The sequence below is a fragment of the Mauremys reevesii genome, linkage group 2, assembly GCF_016161935.1.
Source record: "Mauremys reevesii isolate NIE-2019 linkage group 2, ASM1616193v1, whole genome shotgun sequence".
Lineage (NCBI taxonomy): Eukaryota > Metazoa > Chordata > Testudines > Geoemydidae > Mauremys > Mauremys reevesii.
This window is the reverse complement of record NC_052624.1, coordinates 198202150-198221622: the sequence shown is the minus strand read 5'-3', so window position 1 is coordinate 198221622 and position 19473 is coordinate 198202150. Positions and strand designations below refer to the sequence as shown.

General features: G+C 42.8%; 1 protein-coding gene across 2 annotated transcripts; it reads left to right on the top strand.

Annotated features, from left to right (window-relative positions):
• The first annotated feature begins 1870 nt into the window (after positions 1–1870).
• CIDEA (cell death inducing DFFA like effector a) lies at positions 1871–16097 on the top strand. Of its 2 annotated transcripts, none has more exons than XM_039524149.1 (5): positions 1871–2010; positions 7285–7441; positions 8168–8314; positions 11398–11579; positions 14827–16097. In XM_039524149.1, exons 1-5 carry the CDS (start codon positions 1973–1975, stop codon positions 14954–14956), a joined length of 654 nt encoding a protein of 217 aa, XP_039380083.1. In that variant the 5' UTR covers positions 1871–1972; the 3' UTR covers positions 14957–16097. The 2 variants fall into 2 exon arrangements, with proteins under 2 accessions (XP_039380083.1, XP_039380084.1); XM_039524150.1 differs by lacking the exon at positions 1871–2010 and adding an exon at positions 5606–5707.
• The last annotated feature ends 3376 nt before the right edge of the window (positions 16098–19473 follow it).

Sequence of the window (19473 nt, the reverse complement as noted above, 5' to 3'; positions counted from 1 at the left end):
TTCCAGATGAATTGCCTGTTCAATTTTCCCTGTCACTACATATCAGCCACTAATGCTCCATCTACGCTACCAAAATAACTAACTAAACATATCTCAGGAAAATGGTGGTGGCCCCAATATATTATAATGTTTTATTCTTGCCTGTGTGGCTTAAAGAAATCATGTTAGGGAACTATTTTATCGCAGATAGGTAGCTAGGCTAAAACGTGGTTCCTTAACATAGTTATTTTATGCTTTTCCTATTCACACAGGCAAGAAGAAATCACGTTACAACACATGGTGGACAAGGGTTAAAACATAATTGTCTTAAGATACACTTTTGCCTTGTGATTTCACCAGTTAAGTTCACTGGTACCTCTGATATGTCTGATCTGCTGGAAAAAGAGGACTTTATTTTCCAGTATTGTCAATCTACCACTTTTTACCATCCTTCCTGCTCCCTTTTCACATGCTCTATATTCTCTCTCCCTAGTTCATGATACCTGACCCCTCTATAACCACTTTTGTGTATCCTTAGCAAAAATAAAAGAGAGAGCTCTTTAGGCAGATTTGCTTTTAGCTCTGTAGAGGGCAACAGCTGCCATAACTGACTTGGGTCCTGATTCTACAGTGTCTTGGAAGCTTTTATACTCAGTTTACACCTGGGCGAACACCGCCATTTTAATGTGCTATTCGTTTTATACCCACTTTGCTCAGAGGTAAATGAACACACCAGCTGCAGGGGAGTCATGCCATAACCACTGCTCTATTGATCAGATTATGGCCATCTCAACCTATACCCACCAGAAAACCTCTATAATCCCATCAGAATGTATGTAAGCACAAATATACAATGATAAACACTAACAAAACCAATAGAAAGCTTTCTATTAAAAAGTAGTGAGGAAAAATTGTGCAAAACCAAAGCAGGGAAAATAAAGTGACAGTAAAGAGACCATCACACTGGTTACCAGGGAATCAGAAACGGTCACCAGGGATACATAGGCAGAGGGGACCAAGCCCCATTTATTCATTAATTATTATGAAGATAAGTAAAAGGGATTCCTGGTGCATCCAGCCACCTGCTCTGAGAAACTGCCCGTGTCGTTTGCACTCTCGCAACAGCCAGGGGGCTGCAGCCAGTGCTTCTATATCCTGGGAAATTTCCCCAAATCTGGGATTTTTTGAGTAAAATGTTTGAATGAAAATTCCCAATTTCCCAAGTTGAAGCATTTTACTCACAAATTCCCAGATTTGGGGAAATTTCCCAGGATACAGAAGCACTGTAAAAAACTTTATCTGGGAATTTTTCACCAGATGTAGGACATTTTTAGCGCTAGGTTGGGAAAAGTTGGCATCATGATATAGAAGCACTGGGCAGCCTGCCAATAAGTGTTTTGATTTGGTCCCAGGGCCGCCCAGAGGATTCAGGGGGCCTGGGACAAAGCAATTTTGGGGGCCTCTTTCATAAAAACAGTTGCAAAACTATAGAATACTATATTCTCATGGGGGCCCCTGTGGGGTCCGGGGCAAATTACCCCATTTGCCCCCCCCTCCCCCAGACGGCCCTGTTTGGTCCCTGCCCCTCCAGTCAACCGCACCCACTTCTTCCTCTGGTCCCTTCTCCACCTTTCCTGCTCATCTTCCCTCCCCCACCCCAAAACTCACTCTCTGACCCTCCCCCGTACCTTAAGCCTTCTCCTCAGCCCCCCCATTACCCCTCCCCCCGCTGACCCCCACTGCGGCCCCATCCCTCACGCAAACCCCAGCAGCTCCGCACCCCCGCCAGGCGGGCACTAGGAGTGGGCGCGGCTGAGCATGGGAGAGGGTAGTGGGCGTGGCTTCCCATGAGTGGGCGGGGTTAGCTCGGGCAGGGGCGGGGCCAGCTGCCGAGATAAGTAGCGGCGGCCGCGGGCGGTTCCCAGACTGGTGGTTGTTGGCTCCGCGCCCGGCACGGCACGGCACAGCTCGGCTCGGCACGGCTCGGCACGGCATGGAGAGCGCTCGGGACTACGCCGGCGCCCTGGTGCGGTGAGTGAACGCGTGTCCCCAGGGGTGCACCGGCCCGAGCCTAGCAAAGCGCAGCGGGGATCCGAGGCTGGATCCAAACGCGGGGGGCGCTTCTAGCCTCCCCGCCCATACGGTGCTGCCGCGGCTCAGCCCGCGGGCCGCCGAGCAATCCGCTTCGCCCTCCGCCTGCCCTAATCCCGGGGGATCCCGCAGCCAGGGCTCTCCGGCTCACTCGGAGCCTTTCGATAGCTGCTGTTGAAAATGTAACTCGCAGATGTTGCCAGGCATCCTTGGAAGAAACCTAACGCCCGCACCTTCTGGCTTAAAATAAAAGCTGCAGTGCCTCGTAGTGATGACTTCACCTGCTGAAAACCCCGTGCATCCCAACTTGGCCTCTTCTTGCTTCCTCTGAACCACTCGTTGTTTGAATGAGCCAGAAGAGATGGTCGTGGATTAGCCGTTTCCGTATGAAAAGGAATCGCAACATAGTTGCACGTTCGTTGTACTGAAAAGGAAACTTTTCCTAGTGTCTCCTTTCATTCACTTTTTTTAAAGAACAAAGATTTGGGTCAAGTGTCTCAACAGTGGTCAGACTATATTTTTAGACGGTAGCCATTCCTCGCAGTCAGAGTATTGGTGCTACAGCAAGAGTACAGTTAGCTCCCTGGCTTCAGGAGTAGCTGTATACACTACTATTAAATCTTAAATGTTTGAAAATTGAGACTGAAACAAAACAAGAAGATAATCTTAAAGACTAGGCAAAATTGTGATTGATCGTGTGTTCTGTAGCATGAAGGTGAAAAACTCCAACTGGCTTGATTATAAACCTTGGCATTCTGGAGTTTGAGTCAATTCTTAGTTCCCATCTTGATGATTGAGCTCCTATAAAAGATTAGTAGCAAGTAAACAAGGTACTTTGATTTAGTGTCCTATATTTAATTAAAGCATATGTACAATGTTCTGGCAGTAAAACTAGCAATGGTACATCTACTGCACCACAGTAGATACTAAACCAGTGTGTTTCAATCTGTGGGTCATGACCCAGTACTGGGTCACGGCATGTCAGGCACTGGGTCGCCTTGCTCTGGTCAGCACCGCCAACCGAGATGTTACAAGTCCATTGGTGGCGCTGCCCAGTTAAGGCAGGCATGTGCCTACCTTTTCTGACACTGTGCTGTGCCCTGGAAGTGGCCAGCAGCAGGTCCAGCTCCTAGATGGGGGGCTCCATGTGCTGCCCCAAGCACCAGCTCTGCACTGGCCAATGCGAACTGGGGCAGTGCCTGTGGGTGGGAGTTGCGCGGAGCCCTTGCGTGCCTCTGTCTAGGAGCCAGATCTGCTGCTGGCCACTTCCAGGGTGCAGAGCTGTTTGCGGTGCACCCCGGCTGTGCTGCTGACCGGGAGCCACTGGAAGTAAATCTGTGCCTGAACCCCCAACCACCTGCCCTAGTACTGAGCCTCCCAAAACCAGAACCCCTTCCTGCAACCCAAACCCCTCATCCCTGGCCCCAGCCCAGAGCATGCACCCTGAGCCCAGATCCCCCTCCCACACCCTGAACCCCTCATTTCTGGCTCCACCCTGCAGCCCTCACCCTTGCACCCCAGCCCTGAGCCTCTCCCACACCCCAAACCCTTCACCCACAGCTCCACTGGGTCATGGGCATCAACAATTTTCTTCAACTGGGTCCCCAGAAAAAAGTTTAAAAGCCATTGTGCTAAACTACCAGATGTCATGCCAAGAGAGTGTAGGCTCATGGGTCAGCCATTAAATTTAAGATTTGATTTTAGACTTGTCTATATTCATGTTGCAGGCAGCTATTCAGTATGTCTAAAAAGACAGTTCTCACTATGGAATAGTCTTAAATTTGTTTAGTTCCTGTCTTCATCTTGTACATTCTAATGAATCTAAATTAGCCACTCCAGTAATTCTTTCTCTAAAGTTCTGTGAAAGGTAAAACTCTTAAAAATGCATAGTCTGGGGAAATGCTAATAGCACATATCCTCCCTGAAACACTAACTGCATCACTTTTAGCTGATTCACTCCCTTGATGCGAAGGGTAGCCCTTTTTAGTCAATTTACTCTAAAGGTCACAGACAAGCAATAGATTGATGTTGTGCAACTTGTGACTCCTGAGTATGACAGAAGGCTGTTGCACCACGTCACCTAGGCAACCCTGCATGACACCCTGTATGTTGTCTGCAAGATGTCTCAAGCTTTGCAGCCAACAGTGTGCACAGAGTTCATTGTAAAATACCACCCACTGAAAAGTAGCTGAATTCATGGATCCTACATGTCTCCATTCTAAAAACAAGTGTTTGGAATACTATGTGCAAGTTCCTAGTTCAAAAATGAAGAACTTCTAATGTGGCTCTAACACCAAGTCTGGCAGATTACTAAAGTTTGAGGGTGATGGTCGTGTACCTTTGTAGAAAACTCTTCCATGCCCTGGAACTGGTATTGCTGCCTAAACTGAGTAAAATACCTGTACCCTCACTGCCTCCCTAAAACATACCCCTTGCAGTTTAATAATAAAACAGTTGTGGGCCTGTTTAACTTACTCATGAAATTATTAAATGTAATTAGCATTTCTTGTTGTTGCTGCACTATTCCTTTCTTGGTACCCCACAATCTACTGTAGAAAGAAAAACTGAAGGCCAAGTCTTGCAGTGACACCAAATCACCCGAGGAGTCCCTTGCATCAGGCATCCACTTGTCTGTTTCAAAGGCTGCTTTCTAATTGCTACACCATAAAGCAGCCAGACTGGGTTCCAAGAATCTGGATTAGTATATCTAAAAGTCTTTGGCTGCAGTCACTATGGACATGTAAGAATTGGATCTGGTGTCCAAATAGGTAAAAAGGCAAGCGGTCACTGATGGCTCCTATCACTAAGAGAATCCTGTTTGCTCTACCACTTGGGAGCCCAGAGTTCTCAGCTACCTGAACAGGCAGAAACAGTTTCAGGTTAAATATTACAATGACAGTCCTGCTATAAATGTTGGCAGGTATCATAGATGGAAACAGTGACTGACTGGTAGTACTAAAGAGTATGAGAGATCTTTCAATTCTGAACCCATTCAAATCAGCAAGAAAAGCCATTCGAATTAGAATCTTGGGTCTTACTGTGATCCTATGGCTTTGTTTACATGTTGGATCCAAAACTGGGTATTACATTTTGATATTACTGGAGGATTTGGGTGCCAAAATTGGACAAATAGCAGCACAAGATGGCAGAAATCATGTAAACTCAGCTTGAGCTGTTTAACCTGAACCAAAGCTCTTACTTGGCTCTAAATCCTAAACCTAAAGGCCACATGATGCTTCCTTGTCCTGTCAGTAATTCTTATTGATACATAATGTATGCCGTGGCCTTGCGCTTTTTTCCTTATGCTTTGTCTTCTGCCTGCACAAATTCCCTTCCTGGCAAAATAAGACTTCACAAGATGTAATTCAGCTTAGTAGTTAGGAAGTAAACTGCAACACTTAATATCCTCAACCCCCAGCTGTTCCACCTGGGCTTGTAGAGCCCTTTTGATTATGATAGACTCTAGTACTGTACTGACAAAGTAACTTTTTTATATAAAAGTGATGTATGCTTCCGTTGTCTGCAACTTTTTCAGACAGCTCCCTACTATGGGGCCTTAAGCTTGATGATGGGATATGAAACTTCTTAGCTGTATGCTACTGATCCAAATCTAGTCCATATTGCAAGCATTGAAAAGGTAAAAACTGATCACTTGGGGGCTGTGTAACACATTTGTCACTAGGCATAAGATCAAGAGCAAATACCTACATCACAAAAACTTAACTGTACTGTAATTCTTGGCAGAAATTGGTAACTGGGCAAGAAAAATGCCCATTCGACCCAGGGATAACTTCAAATCAGGGTTGAAGTGCACACTGGTATGGCAGGGAAATGCACAGATACAGTGCAAAATGCAATATTGTACATCATTATCAGCAATGCCTAGTACGTCATGCTGAATTTGCTCTTCAGAGGGAAGAACAACAGAAAGCAGTGGCTTCAACTACACATGGAATAAATATTAATCAAAAGAATACTTCTTGAATTAAGTGAATGTCAGACTAAGAATATGTTGCTGATTTTGAAGAACAAAGCCGTATACAGTGAAGGATATGTCTGGTCAGAATTAAACCTGTGACAGACACTTATCAGGAACTAGAACCAAAACATAACTTGATAGTCAAAACTAGCAATCTCTGACTTTCAGACCAACAAACTTAGTCCATGCATCCTTAGCTGAATTAAATGCGTTGAGGGGAGATTTTATCATGCTCACTATACCAAATCTAGTTTCAAGCAAATAAATCTAACTTCAGTCAAATAATTTGCATCAAATTGAACACTAGTATTCAAAATAGTAATTCCAATGACTAGTCTACCTGAAGCATCTAACTTGGTGCATCACTGGCAGACTTTCAAATCTTGACAAAGCCAATGCTGCAGAGAAGTAATAGCTCATATCTTAAAATAGCTACTGCTAGCTAGCTTGCCACTTGCAACAGGCATGTAAACTCCCAGTGCTTTGGTCATGTAATAATGGAAATTATCCAGATGAATCCCTCCCTCACAGCAGGTGGATGCAGAGGCACTGTGTTGATGGGACCCACAGCCATGTATCCATTACAATTTACTAGAATAAAACTGGCTTGTCTTATCTAATAAAGAACTTTCTTTCATACAGCTATTAAGAGGCATTCAAATGCATCAGCCAAATGAAAGATCAGCTTCCTTATCTGTAAGATAAACAATGGAGCTGAAGTACACTAAGTTGGAAAGGTAGCTGCTCTAAGCGAGGAGACCTCCAGGGCATCAGGGATGTGCCATCTGCTTCCAGGAGTGGCACGGAGTTGGGGCAGGTAGGAAGCCTGCCTTTGCCCTGCTGCGCTGCCAGACTTTTAGTGTGCAGGGAAGGGGAGGAGTTGATCAGCAGGACCTGCAGACCCCTTAGGGTATACTTGGAGACCCCAGTTTGAGAAATGCTGCAATATCCTATTAAAGAATGTCAAAGTTGTTGTAAGCAGGACTGTGACCAGTGGTGACCTGGCCAAGTTGGTCCCAAACATCTATACAGGTCTAAAACTGAAAAACATTATCTTGCCAAGAAGAAAGCAAATACTCCAGTTTTATTGAAACAACTTTGATCCCTGAACTTCTTAAACTAGTGTGGTCTCAACTGGCTTGTGAGAACTACATATGAGCATTATATAGTGAATGCATACATCAGAATGACTAATCTCAATGTTTGTTTTTATTTAAAATGAAACTGCTTTTTAGATCTCTGGTATCCATGGGAACATCTGTGGGGTCGGTGACGAGACAGACCCTGTTCCCTCCTTTCACACCTGCAGCCCGACCCTTCCGTGTATCAAATCATGACCGCAGCAGTCGGAAAGGAGTTGTTGCAAGCAGTCTGCAGGAGCTTATTAGCAAGGTAAATCAAACACTTGATTGAGACTTGTCAGTAAGAACATAATACCTAGGCCTTCTGCTCTCAACTCTGAGAGCAAAAGTTACTTTACCCTGGGCTAAGTCAAATGACTGAAATGTAGGCTCTTGTTTTTGAGGCTCTGAAATCTGGTGAATTGGAGTCTAAGAAATACGTCTCTAAAAAGCCATGGTATGTGGGATATTTAATGTCAAATTCAGGATGAAACTTCATTGAAACATGGCCTAGTCCTTCAACAGAAGGATATACTGGAAATACTGTCTCAAAACTAAACTAAAATGATGGAGTCTTGCTCTGAAAGACTCAACTAGACTGCTTGTGGAGCTACACTTAATGACCTGTAGTTGGATTCCTCCTTTTTAAAATACATGATCAAAGCCTGCTCATATTACCATGAGATCCAGATACTCTGGAAGTTCTGTGCACTTTCACAGCAACTTTATTAGAGGATGGGGGAAGAAGAGTATCTACTCTGCAGAGTACAGGACCATGTGGTCTCCTATTAGAGGTCACAACTCTTCCTTGGTGTGGAAGTTGGAACTGAGCTTTATAGGTAAAAAAGAAGCAAATCAGTACCTTCATTTGGTGTTAAACTACTCTGCAAATGGGTAGTTTTCTGTAGTTAAATGAGTAGTTAAATGTTGACTAGACAGAAGGAATTAACAAAGCAGATAGATCTAATTCAGAATGCTACTATTTTTTTTATTGTAGGCCCTAGATGCTTTGCTGATTACTGCTGGACTGATTACTCTAGTTTTGGAGGAAGATGGCACAGTTGTGGATACTGAAGAGTTCTTTCAATCCCTGGGAGATAATACGCATTTCATTCTTCTAGAAAAAGGACAGAAGTGGACACAAGTAAAGTGTTAACAGCTTTTTTTATAACTTTTGGAGATCATCTTTGCTTAAAGAGAATTATGGCAGCTAGTAGTGGGGCAAGGGGTGGGAGTGGGGGAGGAATGGGAGGAAAATTGCCTTCAAAGAAGGCTGGGTATCAAAACCAAAACCAGTTTACTATGCTAAGAATGCATAGTCTTTCCAGAGGATTAGAAATAGGGAGTTCTGACCTTTGCTGAACTGGCAGGAAACCTCTTACAAAAACCTAGCATAAATTGGAATTAAACATGTAACAAGCATCTACAAGGACCAAAAAATCCCCCTTTTTTTTGGCTCAGTTCTGTCTCCTATAGTCTAGAAATCTGACTAGTCCTCTTTGATTAGAGAACTAAACACCAACATTTTTTTTTTTACATCAAGCAAAACAGACTTTATTTTTTTTAAGCATTACTTTTTCTCTTCAGTTCATCTTAAAGTAAAAGCCAAGGCACAATTATAGCATAATCTGAAATAGTGTAAAACTCCATATTCTGAGCACATTGGATACTCAGTGGAGGTAACTAACTTAAAAAAAAATTTCTGCATTATTACACTTGCAGAATCTTAGGAAAGGGCTAAAGTGTGCCATCAAAACATAATTATGAAATAGAAAAACACAAGTCTAGACTTTTTTATTGGCATAAGAGCATTTTAAGATGAATGTGCCTGGTTCACCTAGTGGTTTTAGGGGATGTGGTTTTGTTTTGTTTTTTTGACACACCTTCCCTTGGGCTGCAAATTGTGGGGGGTCCTTCAGTCACATGTGAGGAATAGTTGAGATCTTATCTCCATAATGCAAATAAGAGACTAGGTCATTTCTCTAATGGCCCTTCTGTTAAATGACAACTCTCTAGAAAAACTAATTGCTTGTGCTTGTCAAGTGACACAGGCTAGCAGTACCACTGTCTCCTCTGAATGCCCATGGATGACACGCCTTAAGTTGTCAACTCTTAGACTAGGACCTAGGTTGCAGGCTCCTGTGTATGCATGATTGCCTCAGTAGCCTTGGGTTGCAGACACCACTTCCAAGGAGCAGAACTGCAGGGACTGGGCAGGGACCAGATAGCCTTTTCAAAACCAGGTCGTGTTTCTTAACAGAAGGAACATCACATAGCATAAAACAAAAATTTTGAAATTGCCTATACAGGCTCATCTACCTAGAGTTCACCATCCTCTTGATGTTAGCCAGGTAGACCAAATGCATAAATTAATAGACGCCCCACATCTCTAGGAAGAGTGTATGAATTGGAGAGTCCAGAGGAGAGCAATAAAAATAGGGTGTGTGGTTTTTTCTTTTTGAAAACCTGACTTGTGAGGAAAGGCTAAAAACTGGGTATATTTTACTGTGGGGGTGCGGGGCAGGAGGAAAAAGACTGAGGAGGAACCTGATAAGTCTTCAGATATGTTCAAGGCTGTTTATAAAGAGGATGGGGGATCAATTTTTTTCTGTCTAAGCTCATTACTACTTGTCCTACCTTCCATAATCTGCAGCAAGGGCAATCTAAGCTAGAAAGGGTTTTCTAATATCTATAAGGGTAATTAAGCTCTGTAATAGGTTTTCAAGGAAAGTTGTGGAACCCTCATCACTGGAGGTTTTTATGGAAAGGTTGGACAAACCCTTGTCAGGAATGGTCTGGTTTACTTGGTCCTGCCTCCAGCACAGCAAGTTGGACTTGAGTTCTTGAGGTCACTTCTGGCCCTATATTTCAATGATTCAGACTCCACATTGGTCTATGTATAGTTGCAAAATAACTCAAATGAGGAACATGGCTCAGTCACGTCATCTGCCAGCATCCTCCAACTTAAAAAGCTACAAAAAGGGCATGGGAGCTAGGTAATGAGCGTGCTGAAAGAGTACTTGTAAAACATCGTTCCGAGTGTATAAAATTCATCCTTGTGAAAGGGAGCCAAACCCTAAGCATTTACTGTGGACTGTCAAAGCAAAAACAAATGCAGAGCAGTCTAGTGTAAACATCAGTGAGGCCAAGTGCCCTAGTAATTTGTATCTTAGCCTTTCTTGTACATTGTTTACTAGATAAAATTGCAAAGCTGCTCCAAGCAGTCTTCCTTTTTAAAAAATAGTGATAAGTGATGTACAAAGCATTCCAAAAGCACTAATTAGAGTAAAATTTCTCATTGAGTAAGATACAAGATATATCCACTAGGTGTCTCCCTCCAGCACTGGACTGCTCCCGACACTTCTGGTGACAATATCTTAAGGAGGGGGCATGAGCAGCTTTTCACTGTCATTTGGTAGATAACCTGGGAGGAGGTCAGGATTTAGCAGCTGAAGGTGCTTGTTCTCTCCTTTAAGTTTAAGTACAACTTAGTGCTGTTCTGTGACTATTCTGAGTCCCATCATAGTGGTTCCTTCCAGTGATTTATTAGATTACTTGGGGGTTACTTCAAATCCTAGTCATAAGGACTGGGTCCACAAATCACCAACCACACAATTCCCAGGTGCCATTCCCAAGCCCAGTCACCAGGCAGCTGGGCAAACTCCCCTTTGAAGGCAAACATTGGGCATCTGGACTCCTGATTACTTTAAAATATTACTGGCCTGTTTGCTGCAGCAGCCCACTTAAAGCAATCTCTTCTCAGTTAGTGGTGGTTCATGTCCTAACTGGTGTCATTGTGCCAATGCAGCTGGCTTGCTAAATAACTTGTAACATGTCACTAGTGTTGTAATCCTGATGGAATTTGGCCCTAATAGTTCAAGGAGTCTCGGGTCATCTTGGGACAAGTCTGACTAAAGAAAAGTAATATTTTACACATGCAAAAATGACATCTTGAAGGGAGTATCCATTACTATATGAAGGATTAGTTACCTTGGAGAGTTCTCTAACAGACCTAATCACGCCTTAAAGGAAGTCATGATGAAAGCTGCAAGTTCGTAGCAAATACCTTGTTACCACTACTTGAATTCATATCCTACTCCAATCTACATTGGTGTAACATTTGATACCTCTAAAGAATAGCTGCATTATCTAGGGTCATTAAGGTATATTCTCTGTGCTGTCACCTCTACTGGATATAGTATAAAACTAAATGTCTCTTTTAATTAGGGAGAAAATTATATCCTCACTGTACAGCAGACTAAGAAAATGGGGGTAGCCAACATTACTCTGGACTTGTACAAGCTGAATCCAAAGGACTTTATTGGCTGTCTAAACATTAGAGCTACTTTCTATGAAATCTACTCTGTGTCATATGACATCAAATGTATGGGAGCCAAGACTGTGCTGCGGTAAGTATGCATTCCTATTAGTCAGTGGGGGGAATAAAGTAGATATAAACCAAAACAAGTCTCAAAGGAGCATGAGCTTTAAATGATCCTGCAATGAAGATGCTAACTGGTTACCCATGTCAGCATTAACTAGTAGAGTCAAAGGCATTTTTAGACTGTTTCCTGCCCATTGGGGGTGGTGGTGTGTGTGTGTGAGAACAAAAACTGGCTATTACAATGTGACTTTTTAATGCATCTAAAAGCTAAAGTTCTGTGGCAGAAATTTTAAATTAGAACCTTATCACAAGAGTAAGATATAATACTTCAATTTGTAATAAGCAAACCCAGTCTATGTACATTACCTGGTGGTTGAAGGCTGACTTGTTGGGAAAGATGCCAAGTTCCTTTAGTTGAAATGAAAACTACTTCAGTGTAGTGAAATGAAGGACTGAATAACAGTAACCTTTAGGCTTTTCCCACATTCTGCATAACCGGATCAGTTTCCCCTTCTGATGGGCATGGAGAAAATAGAGAAATGGGGATGTAAAGTGAACTTTTTACTATCTTAAGGTGGATTTCACATATCTGAATAAGATTGTGGGATGTCTTGGTTCCCAAGTGAACTGCCTCTGCCTGATACACTTAGCCCCAAGTGCTCTGTATCCCTTCAAATACTGAAATGCAGATACTTTTAAATAGCATATATTGACACTCCCTGGTTGAAAATGGAAGCAAATATTCTACCTGCTCTGCCAGTCAGTGTGGAAGGCCTATTCATTATAGGTTGAAACTACATGAACCTGAAGATATTCTATATCACTTAAGTGAGGACTTCAAAAGACAATGGCCTACTGACTCCGGTGAAAGAGTTCTAAAATACTAAATTGCAAACAGCACACCTTTCTGCACCTGTCTGACAAAGTTCTGACCCCTCAAATCCTATGTAACTTGAGACTAAAGACACTGGCCTAAAATTGGCAGAGACTGTAGTCTATCCCTTAATGTCTGGATTCTAAGCCTTGGATTTAAAGGAGGGTCCAGTTATGCCATGTATTATACCCTTGCCCAGCACTGATTTCAGTGGGGCTGGATGGGTAACTGAGTGCAGAATTTTGTTTAACAGAAATAAACACTGTCCCCTTCTGAGAAGTGGGGACTAATGTCTTGTGCCAGTCTTTAATTCAATTAACAGTTATGGGTTTGGACTCTAACAATGGAACTTGCATTGTTAAAGAGGGAATTTTAAGTGACAGTTCCTCCAAACTTTTGCTAGCATGCTGCAGCTGCTCAGACAAGCAGATACAGGAAGTGCAAAAAGCAGCAGGCAGACAGCTGAGGTATCGGGAGTCCCACTACAAGCATAGCTATATTATAATAAGATGATTCTAGGGCCAGTACAAGCAAGTAAGGCTTCTGCAAAGAGCTAGCTGCAGGGAAGATAAGTAAGAACCTATCCCAAGTGGCTGCAAGCTGAAGAGACACTGCACTGGAATCTCAAGATAGTCCCTTGAAAAATGTGTTCTATTGATTCTGAAGTCTCGTACTGTGAATGTTCACTTGGCAGGCAGGGATCCCCTTACATGCCATCAAACTCGATGAATTTTCTGTTTCTTATTGTCTTATCAAAGAAAGGATCAAATGTCCAGACCAACAAATAACAATCTCCTCCACAGCTAAAAATGCCACTGGCACCCACAGCCAGTTGTCTCTCACATTGCAGCTGTTGTAAGACTCAGCTGCATGGAGGCCTACGAAGGCTGCACCTGGTTCCATAAAGTCACTTGGCCAGCCCCAGCAGACTAACTGAAAAGAACATACTGAAGCTATATCAAATAGGTGCCTTGCATATCAGGGAAAAGGGATTGTCTTTAAAGCACTGCCAAGTTCCTGAGAGAGCTTTATTCAACTTCTGTAGAGTGAATTGCTGACTCTGGGTTTTGTTTTTGTTTTTTAAAGTCTTCCTGTTGAGAGAACAATGAACTTCCTATAGGCAATGGGGGAGGAGTGTAGGAGAAGAGGATCTGCCTTCTGCATTAAACTGTAATCCTAGAAGTGGGCAGTACTAGTAGATCAGACTTGCATTGGGCCTTACTCAGGGCTGGGAAAGCTAGGCAGACAAGAGGTGAGGCTTTACTTGGAGGAAGGGAGATGTTGGCCTAGTTCCCATCTTCTAAGGAATTGTGTAGGGGGAGGATCTCATTCATAGAGCAGTAGTTGAGTTTCAGACTAGCCCTCTGATTATTACTATACTTTGTTCCCTTTTCCTTGTTCTCTGCTTCCTAGTATATTTAGCTTGTAGCTGTGAGTTCAGGTAACTTCCAGGTACTTGAGTCTAGAAGGATTGATTTGGGTTTAGAGAACAAAAGCAGAATTGTAAATATACTGAGCTGGTACAGAAAGCTGAACTCAGTGTAGTTCCTGATCTAGATGGCCTGGTTTTCTCATTCTTAGAAAATCACTAAGGAGTGACTGGTGCTGATGTACAGTGTATGTACCAAGAGATCACGAATGATAAAGCTGAACACTTAGCCTCTCTATACCCTTGGAACTTGCACCAAAACCTGTGGGTCTTGATAATACCTTAGTGCTCACATTGCCTTAGTTTTATGGGTCTTGGAGCCTGCCTAAAGCTGCATGTTTCAAGCCAGTAAAATTCACTCTGGAATGTAAGCAGTAATAAGTAATACTCATTCATTGGGAGGACAAAGCTTGAAGATTCTCAGCTCCATTAGTATTACATATGTAAGTTCACTGCAGCCAAACAAGCCAATGTGAGTGCTCAAGTATAAGACCTGGTCAGGACTTCAGTAGACATGTCAGTGGTAGTTCTGTAGCTGGCATTCCTCCTTACTTCCCCACCTTGTACTTTACTAATAGGTAAAATGGATTAATGCTGCAGGGCTCAAATTGACTTCCTGATTACCTGAAGTCATTAATGGAAACCTAGCAATCCCAGTAAGGGTATTTGGAATGTTCTGCTGAAACTCCGATAACTGCTTTGTCTGCATAACTAAAATTTTTCTTGCAGGCCCTAACTCTGCTACATGCAAACGGCTTCCTTCCCACTCAGTGGGAGTTGCTTATGTAGTGGCTGCAGAATCAGGCCCTGGTGTAACATTTTGTTGCCAAACAATGGCTAGAAGTGGATGGAATGTGAGAGTCTTATAAATGTGACTCATCCTAAAAGAGCCCTATGTGTGCCGAAACATGATGCAGCATTCTAAGACTTTCTTTTAGAAATGACATTGTTAATTTTTTTCTCTTCTAGGAGAATGCTTCGGTTTGTGTCCCATGTGGCACAAATAACTGGGCAGTTTCTTCTCTACACTGGATCTTATGTGTTGCAGCTGATGGGTGAATATGAGGAAGATGGCATGTGTACAAACTCAAAACGCTAACAAGCCGTCTCACTTCAGTATCAGTTGCACCTTTTCACACCAAATGTTCTCCTGTCCAATTCTAAAGATGGCTTCATGATCTTAAATTTTTAAGTAGATGAGAAGTTCACTTTAGTGGACAAACATGAATCTAACCTTTTGTCCTTTGGCACACTTGCAGATCTTTTACTTGTAAGATAATGATGTGACAATTGTAAATATTAGCGGAGTCTTTTTAATGCAGTGACTAGAAAGAGGTCTAATGCCTGGGAATTGGGGAAGGAACTTCTGTCCCCTACACAGAGATCCAAAATGAAGAAAAGGTATACATAGAAGCATGGAGTCTTTTTGTACCAAGTGGTAGATACCACTGCATGGATCAAGACTTTTTTTGTCTTTTGAGTAAACAACAATGTTGCACCTTCTGAATGAATTTGCTGTGACTTTTAAGTTTCTTTTATGTCCTCAATACTGTTCACAAGTGTTCACCCTCTCGGTACTACAATTTAACTGGGAATTTGATCTGTTTGACTCTGTATACATGTAAATAAATAACTTGGGTTTTTCAGTACCATAGGATCTGGTGCAGTGAGCTCTTTAAACTAATTATTTTAATCGGATAATTAGGTAGCTTTAAGGCTGGCATACAGATTTTTGCATTACAGTGCTAATATGTATAACCATTGCCCTGTAAGTATAGCTACACAGGTTGATGCACTGCTAATTGTATGGGCTTCTAAAATGTGAGTTAAAGCAGCATATCTGTCAAGATTTACATCTTGATCACTTACTTGCATTTCTCTTAAATGTGTGGGGTGCATTTACAATTTCCTATCCTGCATTGAATAAACTGGCTTAATGTCTCATGCCTAGAATGCTTACAAGCTTCCTTTCTCTAAAACAATGAGATTCATAAGTCTCAACTGAAATTGCAGTTTGTCCCATCTGTTAAGGCACCCTCAAAGGCACATTTACAATTCCCAAATTTCATATTTGGGAGCATATTTCTTGAGAACTGGACTTGCAGAACATCAGCTCTAAATAGAGCTAGAAGCTACACATACAAGCATCTTCAGTAACAGTTATGTATATAATTACCATAGGAAGCAACAAACTAGCCCTTAAAGCTATTAGATTCCTTAAATTGTAATCATCTGCGATAGCAAACTGTTAAGACAAATTCTAGAAGATGTACCTCTAGCAGTTGTCCTTGCTAATAGCCTCTTCAAGAGCTGCTACAAGTTCCAATATTCAGTCTTTAAGAATGCACATCAGCCACCATACAAGCACACACAGACTCATGGAAAGAATCAGTCACATGAGATCCAGTAACTAATTACTAGCTGGCCTGCCACGTGAAATACTACGTTGGTATTAATGGTCTCAGTAAGACCCTCACACTCTACCGTTCCTAACTCAATACATTTACCCTTCCAATATTGCATCAATTCAGGCTTCTTGTGTTAATGGCCTCTCTTGTAGCTATGGTACTATAACATTCTGTAAATTTGTCATAGGTGATTCCCCATGTTCAGATGCTACCCTTCTGTAGATCTTCCAAATTACAGCTATGCTAAATATTACCATGTGGTAACAGGCATAGCTTTCCTTTGGGGGCTAACAGTCAAGGAGGGGTAAGTGCAGTATTGTCCAGTTAAAGACTCTATAGAAAGGCGGTATGCTGCTTTGATTAGTATGGATAAAACTAGTCAGGGAAAGCATTCCACTCTGGGTAAGCACAGCTGTGAAACTACTTTTATTACCACATTATACTTAAATTCTTAAACTAGTCAATCTAGGTTCATTCCTAGTCCTACCAAAGGTGTACTTGTTACACTCAAGGAGCTGGATATTGTGGCACTTGTGTCAAAGTTATCAAACACGTTAGCTGTTCCTCTTGCCTGCATTGCAGTGGCGCTTCTGTCTGCTGTGGGTCTGCTGTGCTAACCTAAATCAAGTAGATTGTTATGTCTGTAATCATAGGGGTGCACAGCACATTTCATTAGGGTGTGCACCCAGGGAATTTTATTTATGATGTTTGCCTTTTAAAAATTAGATTTCCAGAAAGCCTTTGACAAGGTCCCTCACCAAAGGCTCTTACGTAAATTAAGCTGTCATGGGATAAAAGGAAAGGTCCTTTCATGGATTGAGAACTGGTTAAAGGACAGGGAACAAAGGGTAGGAATTAATGGTAAATTCTCAGAATGGAGAGGGGTAACTAGTGGTGTTCCCCAAGGGTCAGTCCTGGGACCAATCCTATTCAATTTATTCATAAATGATCTGGAGAAAGGGGTAAACAGTGAGGTGGCAAAGTTTGCAGATGATACTAAACTACTCAAGATAGTTAAGACCAAAGCAGATTGTGAAGAACTTCAAAAAGATCTCACAAAACTAAGTGATTGGGCAACAAAATGGCAAATGAAATTTAATGTGGATAAATGTAAAGTAATGCACATTGGAAAAAATAACCCCAACTATACATACAACATGATGGGGGCTAATTTAGCTACAACGAGTCAGGAAAAAGATCTTGGAGTTATCGTGGATAGTTCTCTGAAGATGTCCACGCAGTGTGCAGAGGCGGTCAAAAAAGCAAACAGGATGTTAGGAATAATTAAAAAGGGGATAGAGAATAAGACTGAGAATATATTATTGCCCTTATATAAATCCATGGTACGCCCACACCTCGAATACTGTGTATAGATGTGGTCTCCTCACCTCAAAAAAGATATTCTAGCACTAGAAAAGGTTCAGAAAAGAGCAACTAAAATGATTAGGGGTTTAGAGAGGGTCCCATATGAGGAAAGATTAAAGAGGCTAGGACTCTTCAGTTTGGAAAAGAGAAGACTAAGGGGGGACATGATAGAGGTATATAAAATCATGAGTGATGTTGAGAAAGTGGATAAGGAAAAGTTATTTACTTATTCCCATAATACAAGAACTAGGGGTCATTAAATGAAATTAATAGGCAGCAGGTTTAAAACAAATAAAAGGAAGTTCCTCTTCACGCAGCAGTCAACTTGTGGAGCTCCTTACCTGAGGAGGTTGTGAAGGCTAGGACTATAACAATGTTTAAAAGGGAACTGGATAAATTCATGGTGGCTAAGTCCATAAATGGCTATTAGCCAGGATGGGTAAAGAATGGTGTCCCTAGCCTCTGTTTGTCAGAGAATGGAGATGGATGGCAGGAGAGAGATCTCTTGATCATTGCCTGTTAGGTTCACTCCCTCTGGGGCACCTGGCATTGGCCACTATCAGTAGACAGGATACTGGGCAGAATGGACCTTTCATCTGACCCAGTACAGCCGTTCTTATGTTCTTAGAGTAAAACACCTACAGCTGGGCCATGTCAGCTGACCTCCATTTGCAGGGCTCAGCCTACAAGGTTATAGAGTCCCAGTGTAAATGTTCATTTACAGCCCCACAGCTTCAGTCAGCTGACATGGGCCAGCTGTGGGTGTTTTACTCCATTACAGACATAGGCATGCACACAGGGTGTGCCGATGTGCCCAGGCACACCCTAATGCCGGTGGGCTGGATCCGGCCCCTGAGGGCTTTGGATCTGGCCCACGGGATTTGCCCCCCATTGTGCCGCAGGCCCCGCACCGCTCTCAGAATTGGCCAGTACCGCACCATGTCCCTGGAGCAGAGGGCTCCGTGCATTGCTCCAGGCACCACTCCCCGCAGCTCCCATTGGCTGGGAACAGGGAACTGTGGCCAGTGGGAGCTTTGGGGGAAGTACCTAGAAGCATGGCAAGGACACCACATGGAGCCCTGTGCACCCCAACCCCTGCCCATACCTTGCACCCCAACTCCCTGCCTGCACCCCAACCCCCTGCTTTGAGCCCCCTCATACACTCCACACCCCTTCTCTGCCCCAATCCCTTGCCCTGAGCCCCTTCCTGCACACTGCACCCCCTCCCACACCCTGAACTCCATCCTCCACCCCAAACTTTATTTTTACATAAGAACATAAGAACATAAGAAAGGCCGTACCGGGTCAGACCAAAGGTCCATCTAGCCCAGTATCTGTCTACCGACAGTGGCCAATGCCAGGTGCCCCTGAGGGAGTGAATCTAACAGGCAATGATCAAGGAACCATTAATTCCTACCCTTTGTTCCCTGTCTTTTAACCAGTTCTCAATCCATGAAAGGATCTTCCCTCTTATCCCATGACAGCTTAATTTACATAAGAGCCTTTGGTGAGGGACCTTGTCAAAGGCTTTCTGGAAATCTAAGTACACTATGTTCACTGGATTCCCCCTTGTCCACATGTTTGTTGACCCCTTCAAAGAACTCTAATAGATTAGTAAGACACAATTTCCCTTTACAGAAACCATGTTGACTATTGCTCAACAGTTTGTTTTTCTATGTGTCTGACAATTTTATTTTTAACTATTGTTTTGACTAATTTGCCCAGTACCGACGTCAGACTTACCGGTCTGTAACTGCTGGGATCACCTCTAGAGCCCTTTTTAAATATTGGCGTTACATTAGCTAACTTCCAGTCATTGGGTACCAAAGCCGATTTAAAGGAC